This window comes from Jaculus jaculus, chromosome 18 (genome assembly GCF_020740685.1).
Source record: "Jaculus jaculus isolate mJacJac1 chromosome 18, mJacJac1.mat.Y.cur, whole genome shotgun sequence".
Taxonomy (NCBI): Eukaryota; Metazoa; Chordata; class Mammalia; order Rodentia; family Dipodidae; genus Jaculus; species Jaculus jaculus.
Window position 1 is genome coordinate 20,347,324 of NC_059119.1, and position 13,350 is coordinate 20,360,673.

At 53.5% G+C, this 13,350-nt stretch overlaps 1 protein-coding gene across 1 annotated transcript in view; it reads left to right on the forward strand.

Moving 5' to 3' along the window:
• Nucleotides 1–10,834, forward strand: part of Anxa11 (annexin A11) — a 47,023-nt gene extending 36,189 nt beyond the window's left edge. Inside the window, exons 7-15 of the mRNA XM_045137427.1 lie at nucleotides 909–1,022; nucleotides 1,131–1,221; nucleotides 1,611–1,690; nucleotides 1,789–1,845; nucleotides 3,460–3,553; nucleotides 6,444–6,539; nucleotides 7,472–7,530; nucleotides 7,742–7,864; nucleotides 10,101–10,834. Of these exons, the coding sequence (XP_044993362.1) occupies nucleotides 909–1,022; nucleotides 1,131–1,221; nucleotides 1,611–1,690; nucleotides 1,789–1,845; nucleotides 3,460–3,553; nucleotides 6,444–6,539; nucleotides 7,472–7,530; nucleotides 7,742–7,864; nucleotides 10,101–10,160 (774 nt within the window). The 3' untranslated portion in view covers nucleotides 10,161–10,834. The remainder of the gene's footprint in view (nucleotides 1–908; nucleotides 1,023–1,130; nucleotides 1,222–1,610; nucleotides 1,691–1,788; nucleotides 1,846–3,459; nucleotides 3,554–6,443; nucleotides 6,540–7,471; nucleotides 7,531–7,741; nucleotides 7,865–10,100) is intronic.
• Nucleotides 10,835–13,350: the final 2,516 nt, after the last annotated feature.

A 13,350-nucleotide genomic window follows, 5' to 3' on the forward strand; every position in this document is an offset into this window, starting at 1 on the left:
TGCAGGGAGGAATGCAAGAAGTCCACCTATCCTGGTTCTCTGGAGCCCAGCTCCAGGGCCATGTCCAACCACAGATGCCACAGGCTGTCTCACCTGCTCTCTCGGGGCCTCTTAGACCTCCAGGATGAACAGGAGCTGCATTAGGGCTTTCTGGCTGCCCTCCCAGCCCGTGGCCTGCTACCTTTTAGAAATGAAGGATGCAGACTGGAGAGATGGCTTAGTGGTTAAGCTATCATGCTTGCCCGCAAAGCCTAAGTCTCATGTTCGAATCTCTAGGTCCCGTGTAAGCCAGATGCACAGTGGTGCAAGTGTGCAATGTCGCACATGTGCACAAGGAGGTGCACGCGTCTGGAGTTCATTTGCAATGGCTGAGGTCCTGATGTGCCCATTCTCTCTCCCTGCCTCTTTTTTGCCTCTCTGTAATAAATAAAAGAAAAAAAAATGAAAGATGCCTAGGGAGCAGCCCACATCCACGCGGTATTGAGATTTGACAAGCAGTACCTGGACCTCGGGTGCTCCATGACCTTGTCAACCCTGAGAGTATAGAAACATCATTTCTCCCCCACTTAACCTCACTTTCCTTCCCCTCTCCCCCCACCCCCAACTTCATCCCAACACCCTGGGAGGCTTAGCTGATCTAAGCTCTAGAGGAAAACCCTTCAGCAGTAGTTTGACATCTGAGGCCTCTGAATGTGAGGTCAGGCGTGGGTGAGGACTGAGGAGGCGGCGTTCTGGCCTCTCCAGCCCCTGCATCGCGGGAGTGCAGGCTCTGCGGCTCAGGCCCGGGGCGTGACTGAGGGCAGGCTTCCTCCAGCTCGGCTGGTCCTCAGTCCCTCTCCGCGCTGCGGTTCTTGTGAGGCCCCTGAGGACTTCCATGTGAGCACATGTCCTTTGACTCTTCCCATCAGGATTTGATCAAAGACCTGAAGTCAGAACTCTCGGGGAACTTCGAGAAAACGATCTTGGCTCTGATGAAGACCCCGGTTCTGTTTGATGTGTATGAGATCAAGGAAGCTATCAAGGTGTGTCCATGTGCGCATGTGTGCATGTGCTTGTGGCCGACATGTCTTCAAGGCCTGGTGAGGCCCCTGTCACTAGCATGAGGTCAGCTGTGTTCTCTGCTACCGCAGGGGGCTGGCACTGACGAGGCCTGTCTGATTGAGATCCTCGCTTCTCGGAACAACGAGCACATCCGGGAGCTGAGCAGAGCCTACAAAACAGGTGCCCTGCTCCCTGGCTCCTGCCCTCGGCGCTGCCTTTGCTTCCTGGGTGTCCTCCACACCCTGTCCCAGGGCCTCGTACTCTTCTCTGGCCTCCATATCATAAACCCATTTCCTGTCACTCCCCTCCCTGGGCTTGGACTCAAGACCCAGCCCTGCCTGCTGTTTACACACTGGGCAGGGGATTATGTGAAAGGAAAGGAAGGCTGGGAAAGCCTCAAGTGAGGTTTGTGCCAAGCCCAACTAGAGGCCAGGCAGCTTGAAGGTCACAGGCCTATGTGGGGAGGCCACCTGCTTTTGCACGGCCGGAATCCTGAGCCCTTGTCCTGCCCTTGCCCACTGCTGACCATCTGTAGGGCTGTGAGGTAGACCCTCATGTCTCCCTTTCAGAGTTCAAAAAAACCCTGGAGGAGGCCATTCGAAGTGACACATCAGGACACTTCCAGAGGCTCCTCATCTCTCTCTCTCAGGTACCTTCCCTATGGCAGGAAATGGATGGGCCTGGAACAGTGGGAAAGAAAAGGGCAGCCCTTCAACGAGTGCCCTGACCTTTGAACCTTCCTTTCAGGGAAACCGGGATGAAAGCACAAATGTGGATATGTCCCTTGTCCAGAGAGATGCCCAGGTGCGTGCGGGGGTCACGGGCAATGTGGGCCTGCTGACCCAGGATGGTGACCTACTTCCTCCAGTCGAAGGGAGGTGCTATGGGGTAGAAAGAGCCATGAGCACAGGCAGGTTGGGGGTTCCAGGTGCAGCAGGTTACCCAGCCTTGAGGACTTCAGTTTTCCCTCCTTTAAGAGGGACTGGATGAGGTGACAAATACTGCAGCAGATAAAGAGCACAGTTGTGTGTGGGACTTGCCAGACTTGGTGCTTCCCCTGGATTTAGGCGCATATCCTGTTAGGCTTTTTTATTCTTTATTTTATTTATTTGAGAGAAAAGGGGGGAGAGAGAAAGAGAGAGAATGGGTCTGCCAGAGCCTTTAGCTGCTGCAGTCGAATTCCAGAAGCATGGGCCACCTTGTACATCCGTCTTATGTGGGTCCTGGGGAATCAAACATGGATACTTTGGCTTTGCAGGCAAGCACCTTAACTGCTAAGCCATCCCTCCAGCCCTTCTGGTAGATTTTTGAAGAGACAAGATTGGCACCTTCCTGTTCAGCTTTTGAGTGTGTGAGCCTAGACACCAGCTGTCACCTTAGTTGTGTAGTCTTGAACTTGCCCCCTGATGAGTTGCAGATAGAAGGAGAAAAGCCCGGGGCAGCATCCAGCCCCTCTGCGGAAAAGTCGCATTGCCTTCTGGGAAATTCTGACTGTCCTGGCCTGGCTGTGGCACTGCTGACCCCACCCCCCAGTCTTCCGGTGAAGGCCAAGGTCTGCTCTCCTCCAGCCGTGACCCGCAGGGTCTCTGAGCTGAGAGTCTGCCCTTGGCTTTTGTGCTCTTACCGCCCAGAGCTGTTGCCTGAGGCCTTCTGGGCAGGGCTGCAAATTGGCAAATCTTTTGGGCTCAAATCTTCAAGAGTTTAACCGCAAGAGCACACTCTGTCACCTTACAAACATAATGGCACATGTGGTGAGAAAACACGGGACAAAGAGTGAAATCCCCTGAACTCCACGTCTGTAGCTGTCAGTCATTTTCACACGCACTCTTATAGACAGGGAAGCTGCTTTTCATGGTTGGGAAATGCATGTGGAAGTGGACACTGCCTTTTCTGAGCAGGCCCGGCAGCCAAGAAGTGTCCTTCCCCTGAGGGGTTAGCCAGGACCCCCTCTTAGCTTCCCCACCCGTCTCAGTTAAGTTGCCCATGTGGCCCCTTGAGCATTCAAAGCTACAGCCCTGAATTGAATCCAACTGTTGAGTTTTATAAATGAGGAGACTGAGGCCTGGGCTTGCCTGGAGTCCCACTGCAAGCTGCCTTAGAAGCAGGTCTGAGCCCAGGCCTCTGGCCCCTCCTCCTCTGCACTGCTTCCTGCTCTTTGCCTGACCTGGTTGGTCCCCAGCCTCTGCTATTCAGTGTGCGCGTGCGTGTGCTTGTATGGTGGGGTGTTTTAAAGGGACTGCTGGTGTCTGGCTCATCACAGCTCAGCAAAGCTGCTTTTGAGAGTTCCACCCGGTGGCGTGGCTCCACTCCTTCCCCTGTGGGCTGAAGGGCCGGACCTTACTGTCCAGCTATCCTTGGTGACCTGGGCCTGGGATCCAGGCAAGGCCTGGCTGCATGCACATCTTCCTTCCTGTCCAGGAGCTATATGCAGCTGGGGAGAACCGCCTGGGCACAGACGAGTCCAAGTTCAACGCCATTCTGTGCTCCCGGAGCCGGGCCCACCTGGTGGCAGGTAAAGTAGCCCTGGGCTTCTGGGGTCAGTGAAATGAGGGCAGAGGGCATTTTGGAGAGCTGATGTTTGCAGAACAGTAGGCTAGGGTGCTTTCCTCCCAAGAGCCCCTTGGTGGTGGCTTAAAGAAGCTCTCCCAGGGTTTCTTGGGTTCCTGCGAGCTCTGCTTCTAGACATAGCAAAGGAAGAGGGAGAACAGGCTGGATCTGTGCACTGGAATGCACATTATTAGCGTGGGGAGAGCCCTCTAGGCTTCTTAGAGCATGAAAGAAACACTTAACAGCGGACTGAAGAGATGGCTTAGTGGGAAAGAGTGCTTGCTGTGCAAATGTAACAGCAGTTCTGATACAGTGGTGCGGTGGAGCTGTAATCCCCAACACACTGACCTCAAGGAAGGGTGGAGTCCACAGAATCCTGGAGCTCGCATGGCGCTCATAGCAGCAGACAGGAGAGAGCCTGTCTCAAACAAGGTGCAAGGCAAGAACCAACAAACTCCAGGTGGTCCTCTGACCTCCATGTGTCCACCATGGCATGCACGTCCTCTCTCTCCCTCACACACACGCATAAACACACACGAAGGTGAAAGCCCTGTAACAGTAATGCTAGGTAACTGGCCCTGTGCTGCCTATCAGGAGGTGGGGAGGGTTGGAGGCTGAGCAAGCAGAACCCTGTAGTCTGATCTGATAGGTTCCCCTGCATGTTCAAATGCTGAGTAAAATCTGTATTGGGTGGCAACTCTAGTAGAAAGAAATTAATGGAGCTGGAAGCAGGTGAAAGGTGAAAGCTGCAGCTGTCCTCACTAGTGTAAAGTCACCCGAGTAAAAGCCCTGGAGGAGGCGCCCTGTCCAGGGACTCCCACAGTGGCGCGGGCACAGCTGGGGAGGGGCCAGAGCAGACGGCCTGAGTGAGAACAGGAGGCAGTCGGGGAGAGGACGCTGCCGGTGGTGCGCACGGTCTGCTGCTCGTCCCGAGTGAGGGGAGCTGCCACCGCATGGGCTCTGTGGAGGAGGTTTTCAAGTTCCCTGAAGAAGAGAGAATGGAGTGTGCCCCGCCCTCAGCAGAGCTATACACTGCCCAGCTTCCTAGGTGTCCTGGGCCTGGAGTGTGGGGCAGGAGGGCGGAGGGGTCCACAGCAGGTCAGAGGAATGGAGTAGAAGGCTGCCCAGTGACCCCGGAGAGAGGCTGATGGCCTGGATGAGGAGTGGGGACAGGTGGTGAGGAGGACGCTGAGTGGCTGCTTGCTTGTGAGGTGGCCATGGTGCATGGGAGTGGAGGGCCAGGATGGCAGCGGGCTGCTTTTGGCTAAGTGAATTTGAGAATGGAGGGCCTCCACCACTCACTGAGGTTGGGAGCTGTAGGCTGAGCAGGCATTAGGGGGCAGAAGAATACCACGAGCCTTCCATGTGGAGAAGCCAGAGAGACAGTTGGGCCAGTGGCCTAGAGGTCATGGGCAGGGAAGGGCGGGAGCTGAGTGCCGTCCACTGTTTGAGGCTTGGACTGTGGCGGTCGCCTTTGGGGTGGGATGGAGAGAAAGTATCGGTTTTAGGACAGGGTCTGGGCCATTGCCCCCAGGAGTATTAAGAAGGAGCAGACAGCGAGGTGGAAGGCCAGCTGAGGCCAGCTGTATGTGAAGCCCCTGTGGGCAGGTGGGTGAGGCCCAAGTGCTGAGCACAGAACAGTGTGGAAGGGCTCCTGCTGGAGCTGCTGGGGAGTGATGAAGTAAGGGCCCCAGCCCTGATGCTCACCCCACCCCTCAACAAAGGCACGTGGGGGTTCATCCCACCTCAGGAGGGAGCTGACATAGGCTAGGGGAAGTCAGCTCACAGAGGTATCAATGTGGCTGGGCTCAGATTTAAGCCCAGAACCCCTGCCCCAGGGCATGCTTTGAACCTCCTGACTAGCTGAAAACAGAGTGCAGGTGAACATATATTCATCTTTGCTTATTTTTTTAATTTTTTAAACATTTTTATATATTTATTTATTTGACAGAGAAAGGGAGAGAGAGAGAGAATGAGTGGGCATACCAGAGCCTCCTGCCACTGCAAATGAACTCCAGGAGGATGCACCCCCTTGTGCATCTGACTAACATGGGTCCTGGGAAATTGAACCTGGGTCCTTTGGCTCTGTAGGCAAATGCCTTAACCATTAAGAAATCCCTCCAGCCCCATATTTGCTTATTTTAATGAATGTAGAATACCTAAGTCACTGTCAGACTGCAGAGCATTATGACTTGTGAAAAAAAGAGCACATTGGAAGAAACAAAACACACTTGCATGCACGCACATGCGACCACCACATTAACTACAGTGGGGCAGCAGCAGTGGACACAGTCTTGCTTGGAAGGAGGTGATGAACAGTTCATGTTGTTTGATGAGAACTGTACTGGAGTGAGAAACAGTATGGTTATATATGTAAACCGAGTAAAAGATCCTCCATCGGCCCACGGTACATGTGCATCTCTGAGCCTTGTGTGTCCTGACCTGTTTGTAGAATGTCCCCAGCCATCTTGGCTCAGGGCCACCCTAATGGCCTTGTTTTAACATGGTCATCTCCTTTTTAAATTTTTATTTTGTTTTAGAGAGAGAGAAACAGAATTGGCACACCAGGGTCTCAGTCACTGTAATTGAACTCTGGACGCTTGCACCACCTAGTGGTCATGTACAACCTTGCACTTGCCTCACCTTTGTGCATCTGGCTAATATGAGATCTGGAGAGTGGAACATGGGTCCTTAGGCTTTGCAGGCAGGCGCCTTAACTGCTAAGCCATCTCTGCAGCACAAGGTCACCTCTGGAAAGGTCTCCTCTTCAAGCACAGCCAGCTGCTCAAGCTCGGAGGGGTGGGAGTACAGCTAAGAGTTCCGTCCTTGATGTGTCCCTTCTGTGTTCCCGCTAGTTTTCAACGAATACCAGCGGATGACAGGTCGAGATATCGAGAAGAGCATCTGCCGGGAGATGTCTGGAGACCTGGAGCAGGGCATGCTGGCCGTGGGTAGGTGGCTGGAGTTGGCCTTGCCCGTCTGCCTGCTCACTGGTGGGGGGGGGGAGGCATGTGGGCATGTGCATTATAAGCTGTCAGGGTGTCCAGCAGCTTCTGGCTGAGGATGGCGTAGTGAGAGAGCCACAGGGCCTGGTTGAAACCATGCTCTTCCCGGCTCTGGGAGGGCGGTGGCCCGTTGATGTTTGTAGCGCGGCTCTGCAGAGGGAGCTGCAGTGCGGGCATGAGCGGGAGCGCGTCCAGCCGCTCTCCTGGAGGACGGTGACTCACGTCCTGCCAAGTTTCCTCTAAAAATACATCCCTGCAGGCACTCGTCACATGTTCATGATGGAAACACGTGGAAAGATTTTTACTTGCAACAGCAAAACAGGCCCATTCTAGGGAAAGCTGGCTGAGCTCCCAGCATGATGGAGTGCCTCTCACAGTACTGTGTCCTCTAAAGTGGGGCCTGAGGACTCTAGGTGCTTCCTCCCGTGGAGTTGAGTCCTTGCCCTGCAGCCCCTGGAGCTGTCTTTCTCTCTGCTCCTCTGGGAGCTTCAGTTTGCCCATGAATTTCACTGAGCTTTTCTTGAAGTATTCGTTTGCCTGTGTGTGATGGCCTGAGAACTCTAAAAGAGCACCAAGTGCCTGTAGTCTCTCCTGCTCTGCGAGGGTCTCTCCTCGGCTCCCATGCTCTGGGAGCGTCTGCCCAGTTGACTTCTCAGCCTGCGCAGCACTGCAGTTGCTCCCCGTCTGCATCACCGAGCTGTGCCCCGCTGTGGTTCTCACTCCTCCTCCACGGCGGTGTAAGGAGTCAGGCTGGTGGCCACGCACTGCACAATCGTCGTGGCCCTGACAAGCAGGAGGCGGCATCGGGCGCAGTGGCAGGTCTGACATCACTCTGTGCCCTCCTGGGCAGACATCCTTATGCTGTTTCTCTCTCCTAGTGAAGTGCCTCAAGAATACCCCCGCCTTCTTTGCGGAGAGGCTCAACAAGGCCATGAGGGTATGTAGTGCTGTGCGCACGTGGTTCAGGTCTGCGATGTCTTACCCACACCTAGAACTAGGGTTCCACAGGCTGAATGTAGAAGGCACAGGAAGACCGCACCTCAGCCAGGAAGTCTAAGGATCCAGGGCTGAGGAGAGACAGGCTGGGAGGTAGGAGGGTGGAAAGGTTGATGCTCATACTCTCTGACGGAGGGGTGTGGACTCTTTAGGGAGCAGGCACAAAGGACCGGACCCTGATTCGCATCATGGTGTCTCGCAGCGAGATTGACCTCCTGGACATCCGCGCGGAGTATAAGAGGCTGTACGGCAAATCGCTGTACCATGACATTACGGTAAGGACCCCCAGGGGCTGGTGGCTGCCTCAGCACCCCACTGTGCACCTCCCAGGTCCTCCACTCCCCTTTGCCTCCCCACACCCCCGTGGAGCAGCCCTGAGCTTGGCCTCTGGGTCACGGGTGGGCATCTCTTTGTGTACCTCTCGCTTGGCATTCAGTTGCCCCCCATACAGCTCACAAGCTTCTGAGGACAGGGTGGGTCATAACCCTGCATCCCAGTCCTCCAGGACCCTGCTACTCCATAACTGAGGGTATCTGCCAATGGCATAGAAAAATCTCAGCGCCTCCCTAGCCTTGCCCGCCGCCCTGTGATGGTATGTGATCTCCATTAGTGAGCGTTCATGTCCCTAAGGTCCCTGGAGCTCAGCTCTGGCTACCAACTGCTGGCTTCTTTCATTAGCTTTGTGGAGGAGACCACATACGCTGCTCAGAGCAGGGGCGCTGGGGATTTGATCTTGGCTTTTTACTTGCTATGTGTCTCAGACAGCGTCCTCAAACCTTCCAAATACTGGCTCATCACACCTAACTTTTATTTATTTGGAGACAGAGAGGGGGAATATGAGGATGAATAGGTGTGCCAGGGCCTCTAGTCACCACAGACACATTCCAGATGCATGTAGCACTTTGTGCATCTGGCTTTACCTTGCTACTGGAGAATTGAACCTGGGTCCTTAGGCTTTGCAGGCAAGCAGGCACCTTAACCTCTAAGCCTTCTCTCCAGTCCCATCATACTTAAAAATGAAGATAATGAACTGGTGGAGTGGGCATGCCTTTAATCCCAGCACTTGGGAAGCAGAGGTAGGAGGATTGTTGTGAGTTTGAGGCTAGCCTGGGACTACAGAGTGAGTTCCAGATCAGTCTGGACTAGAAATGAAAATAAAGGTGGCTCTTCCCTCAGGGTTGTATGAGAATTAAATAAGGCATTTCACACAGAAGGCCTAAGAAGCGCTAGCTGCTGTAGTGTCGCTGTGTGGCAGAGCTGGGCATTCTTGTCTGAGTAATCTGATGGCTAATTTTTTTTTTAATTTTTATTAACATTTTCCATGATTATAAATATCCCATGGTAATTCCCTCCGCCCCCCACTTTCCCCTTTGAAATTCCATTCTCCATCATATTACCTCCCCATCTCAATCATTGTACTTACGTATATACAATACCAACCTATTAAGTACCCTCCTCCCTTCCTTTCTCTCCCCTTTATATCTCCTTTTTAACTTACTGGCCTATGCTACTAAGTATTCTCCTTCTCACGCAGAAGCCCAATCATCTGTAGCTAGGATCCACATGAGCGAGAACATGTGGCGCTTGGCTTTCTGGGCCTGGGTTACCTCACTTAGTATAATCCTTTCCAGGTCTGATGGCTAAATTCTGAATGTACCTGAATCTTAAAAGTTGAACTTGGTCCTTCAAGTCATCAGGATGACTCCTGATATCAGATTCACCAGCATTTGATGTTGCTGGCTTCATCTTTCAAATAATCTCCATTTCCATGTTATAGAAAAGATGCTGTGGGGGCTAGAGAGATGGCTGAGTGGTTAAGGCACTTGCCTGGGTTTAATTTCTCCAGTACCCACAATCAAGTCAGAGGCAGAAGGTGGCACATGCATCTGTAGTTAGTTTGCAGTGGCTAGAGGCCCAGTTTCTGTCTCTTTCTGCTTTAAATAAACTATATATAAAAAGAAAAGATCCTTTGGGTAGCAGAGAATCAGTCGCTGCCGACAGTGGTCCTGTGTGCTGTCGAGGGCTGGTGTCTAAGGAGGCCACAGGTCTCACCCTCAAAGAGCTTAGGCTGTAATATGAGTGAGCCTGGCCTGGCTGGAACTGCTGCAGAGCGTGCGGGTGTCAGAGGCCTGTGGAGCTGCTTAGCGGGAATAACCACAGTGTCCTCCATGGGCAGTCGCGGAGGCGAGGCTTCCAGCAGTGTGTGGTGGTAGAACTCAGCTTGGGGCGCCGTGCACGCCCTGCGTGGTGGGCTTCAGGCCTGTTGGGATCTCTTTACCATTCTTTATTTGATTTTCATAATGGTTAATGCTGCTTGTTGCTTCTCATGGGGCCTGGGGAAGGCTAGCCAGCACTGGCCAAGGGAGGTCTGAGCCACCTGCTCTGGGTGGGAAATCCCCCTCAAGCCTGCCTCTCCACATGGGCACTTGGGGCAGAAGAAAATCATGAACCAGGAGGTGGGAAGTGGCATCGCCCCTCTTAATTAACCCTTGTCCTTGCTTTTCTGACCAGGGAGACACTTCCGGGGACTATCGGAAAATTCTGCTGAAAATCTGTGGTGGCAATGACTGAGCAGTGAACGTGGCTTCAACTCCTGCTGGCACCAGCCACGCCAGGAAAAAGCCCAAAGAATATCCCTCAGTTTCTCCCCATCCACACAGCAGCCCCAGTGCACCGTCTGTCCCTGCCGCCTGGGCCCTGTCCTTCCGTCCCTCCTCAGGGCCCAGGTGGGCCCAGGTGGGCCCGCGCGCTCAGGACGCCTTCTCCTCCACTCCCTCCCGGCCGCAAGCTGTCAGTAGATGTCTCTCCCGGCTCGTGCCGTCGCTCCTCGTTGCTTGTGGCTGACTCTTAGCTTCGATTTAGTCATGCCATTTTTTTATTTTTATTTGAGGCGTATTTTTTTAATCATTATTGCTAGACAGCTGCATACAGGTATGTTTACGTGCCTATTTCTGGTGAGAGTGATAGGATGGGTGGCATACTCTGTCCTCACTGAGGATAAAAGGGAAGTCTTGTAAGAGTGAGGTTCGTATCTGGTGAGAATGTGTCATGAGCTTTGTTTTTGCCAAACTCACTCCTTTCTAGAAAAAGGCCAGAAAGTCATTTGTTCCATCGTCCATGCAAAGCCACAAGAAAAAAGCCCATTCTCCGCCAGTGACAGGGCTTCTAAGAGTTTGGAATGTGCCTTAAACCTGAATGTCTATAGCCAAAAGCTGTTTCCAAATTAAAGTCAGTCAGCTCTGGAACATTCTGGAAATGTCTTTCTGGTGCCAGCTTGTTTCTTCTGCTCCATGACTCAGGGATTCTAGCCTCATGAGCTAGTGACAGCGTGCATACCGAAGCAGAGCTGAATGCTCAGGTAGTCCCGGGCACAGGCAGCTCTGCAGGGCCTGGGGCGTAAGGCCTGAGAAGGAGGCCTCTGAGAGAAGACAGCCAACATCCTCTGGCCTCTGTGCGGGCACAGGACACATGCATCTATGCATCCACCATATTACACACGTACACACAAATTAAGCTGGGCATGGTGGCGCACGACTTTAATCCCAGCACTTGGGAGGCTGAGGTAGAAGGATCGCTGTGAATTTGAGGTCCACCTGAGAGTACAGAGTGAATTCTAGATCAGCCTGGGCTAGAGCGAGACACTACTTTGAAAAAAAAAAAAGAGAGAGAGAGAGAGAAGTCTCCCAAAACTCTCACTGGGCTCAGGTGATCCCACACAAGGCGCAGGGATCCTGGTGGTCCAGTGCAGGGGTGGGAAGTGTATAACCAGGCACTGAGGTCCCGGGAAAGGGCAGAATGCTGTGACTGTGGTTCCCGAGGTGGCCTGGGGAGGGGGCTAGCAATGACAGGGACAACCCAGGGAGGTGCCTGGTCTGTAGTCAGGGCACCCCTGCCTCTGGCTGCACAGGCTGTGTGCCCTGCGGTGGTTAGAGGGGAGTGACAGACAGTTAATGTCTAGAAGACAGCTTGGTTTGCTAGGTGGAGGTCTCCGCTCCCTCTCTGACCTGTGATGGGAGACTTAGGAGGACATTCCAGGGCCCAGAGTCAGTCAAGCCTGCTGCGCCCTGCTGAGTGCACTTCTGCCCGAGGATCCTGCTTCCTCACGCCTGCTAAACAGAGAGGACGGGTGATACCCAGTTGTCGTGACCTAGGTGCCAGCCTGGTCTACCTGGGTGAGCCTCCCAAGGCAGTGAGTAGCTGGCGTGGGCATACGAGCAGATGGCTAAGCCTACTTCGCATGCGCTGTGTGAGGCAGTGCTCAAAGCTTAAACTTGCCATCTCGGAATGGGGAATGGGATGGTGCCCCAGAATGCAGGACAGACGCTGCTTGACCGGTAGTGTCCACCGAGATCCTGTGTCACACAGTGTGTGTGTGTGAGGGGTCAGGGGGAGCACTCTGCCCCTGAGCTGGGAGATTGGCCCCTCCCAAGGCCCGGCTTCCGAGCTTCCCACCGTCAGCTCGGCTCAGGGGCCAAGGGAACCTCAGAGCAGCCTTTGGAAGAAGGAAGCTTTCAGCAGTCATTGGACCAGATATTTGAGATGCTGGAGATCAGACAGCTCAGCATTGTGGAGGAGCTTTTCTCAGCTGTGGACAGTTCCTGCAGTGCCCGGGACACGGCGCTGAGCAGAGCGAGTGGCGGCGAGCAGTCACCCGCGGTGAGGCTGTGCTGCAGCCGCCTCACCTCCCGCTGCCCCTCCCCATCTGCTCGGGCCCGTCTGGACCACGTGGGAGATTCTGGTGACCTGAGAGGAGGCCTCTGGTGAGCCAAGGACAAAGTCACACACCCTAGAGAACCTGTCATTGTACTGTACCATAGAAACAAGTGTGTGTCGTGAGAGGACAGCTGTTGATTGTAAACACATCCTGGGACTGTTGTGACTGGCGAAGGCTGCAGCAGCTAGAACCAGACGGGCCCCCTCTGGGAAGGGCAGAGCGAAAGCCTGGAGCTCTCTGAAGACCCCAGACTCATTCTCCCTGTTGTGTTAAACTGGGCTCACTGGAGGCTGGTGAGCCACAGCTGTGTCCAATTCTAAATTTGGTGACCTCTCTGAAATTAAGTTTTGGGCAATATTCTGACATAAGGTCTTCATTTTTAAACTTCTCATATTTTAGATCTTTCCATTTATTTTGATTTTTTTTTTTCAAAGTAGGGTTTCACTCGAGCCCAGGATGATATGGAACTCACCCTGTAGGCTCAGGCTGGTCTCAAACTCATAGTACTCCTCCTACCTCAGCCTCCTGAGTGCTGGGATTAAAGGCGTGCGCTGCCATACCCAGCAGCTATTTTCTTTAAAGTATACATTTTTTTCTATAAATGTCCTTTGCTGCTGAACTGGAAACATTTACAGCTTCAAAAATAAAAAGATTGCCATCTTTATTAGAAGCAGCTGGGACTGCATACTAGTGAATACAAGATTGGACCTGTTGACAGTCCCCATAGGAGAGGGGCAGGGAGAGAGAGAGACCCTCACCTGAGATCTCAGGTGCCGCTGTGCCAGCTGTAGGCAGTGATGCATGAGGTCTCCACCTCAGGAGCGAGGGCAGAGTCTGTAGAGGTTGAAAGATCCACAGCCACCTATATGAGCACCAACTGTCCAGCCGTCAGGACGTGGCCCATCCTGAGGTAAGACTTAGTTCCCTCTAGGTAGAGCCCCCCTCTAGTCCAGGGTAACCTGGAGCTCGCTCCATTTTCCCAGACGGGCCCTGAACTCAAGGAGATCCTCCTCCCGGTGTCTTCTGAGTGCCGTCACGAGTGTCGCA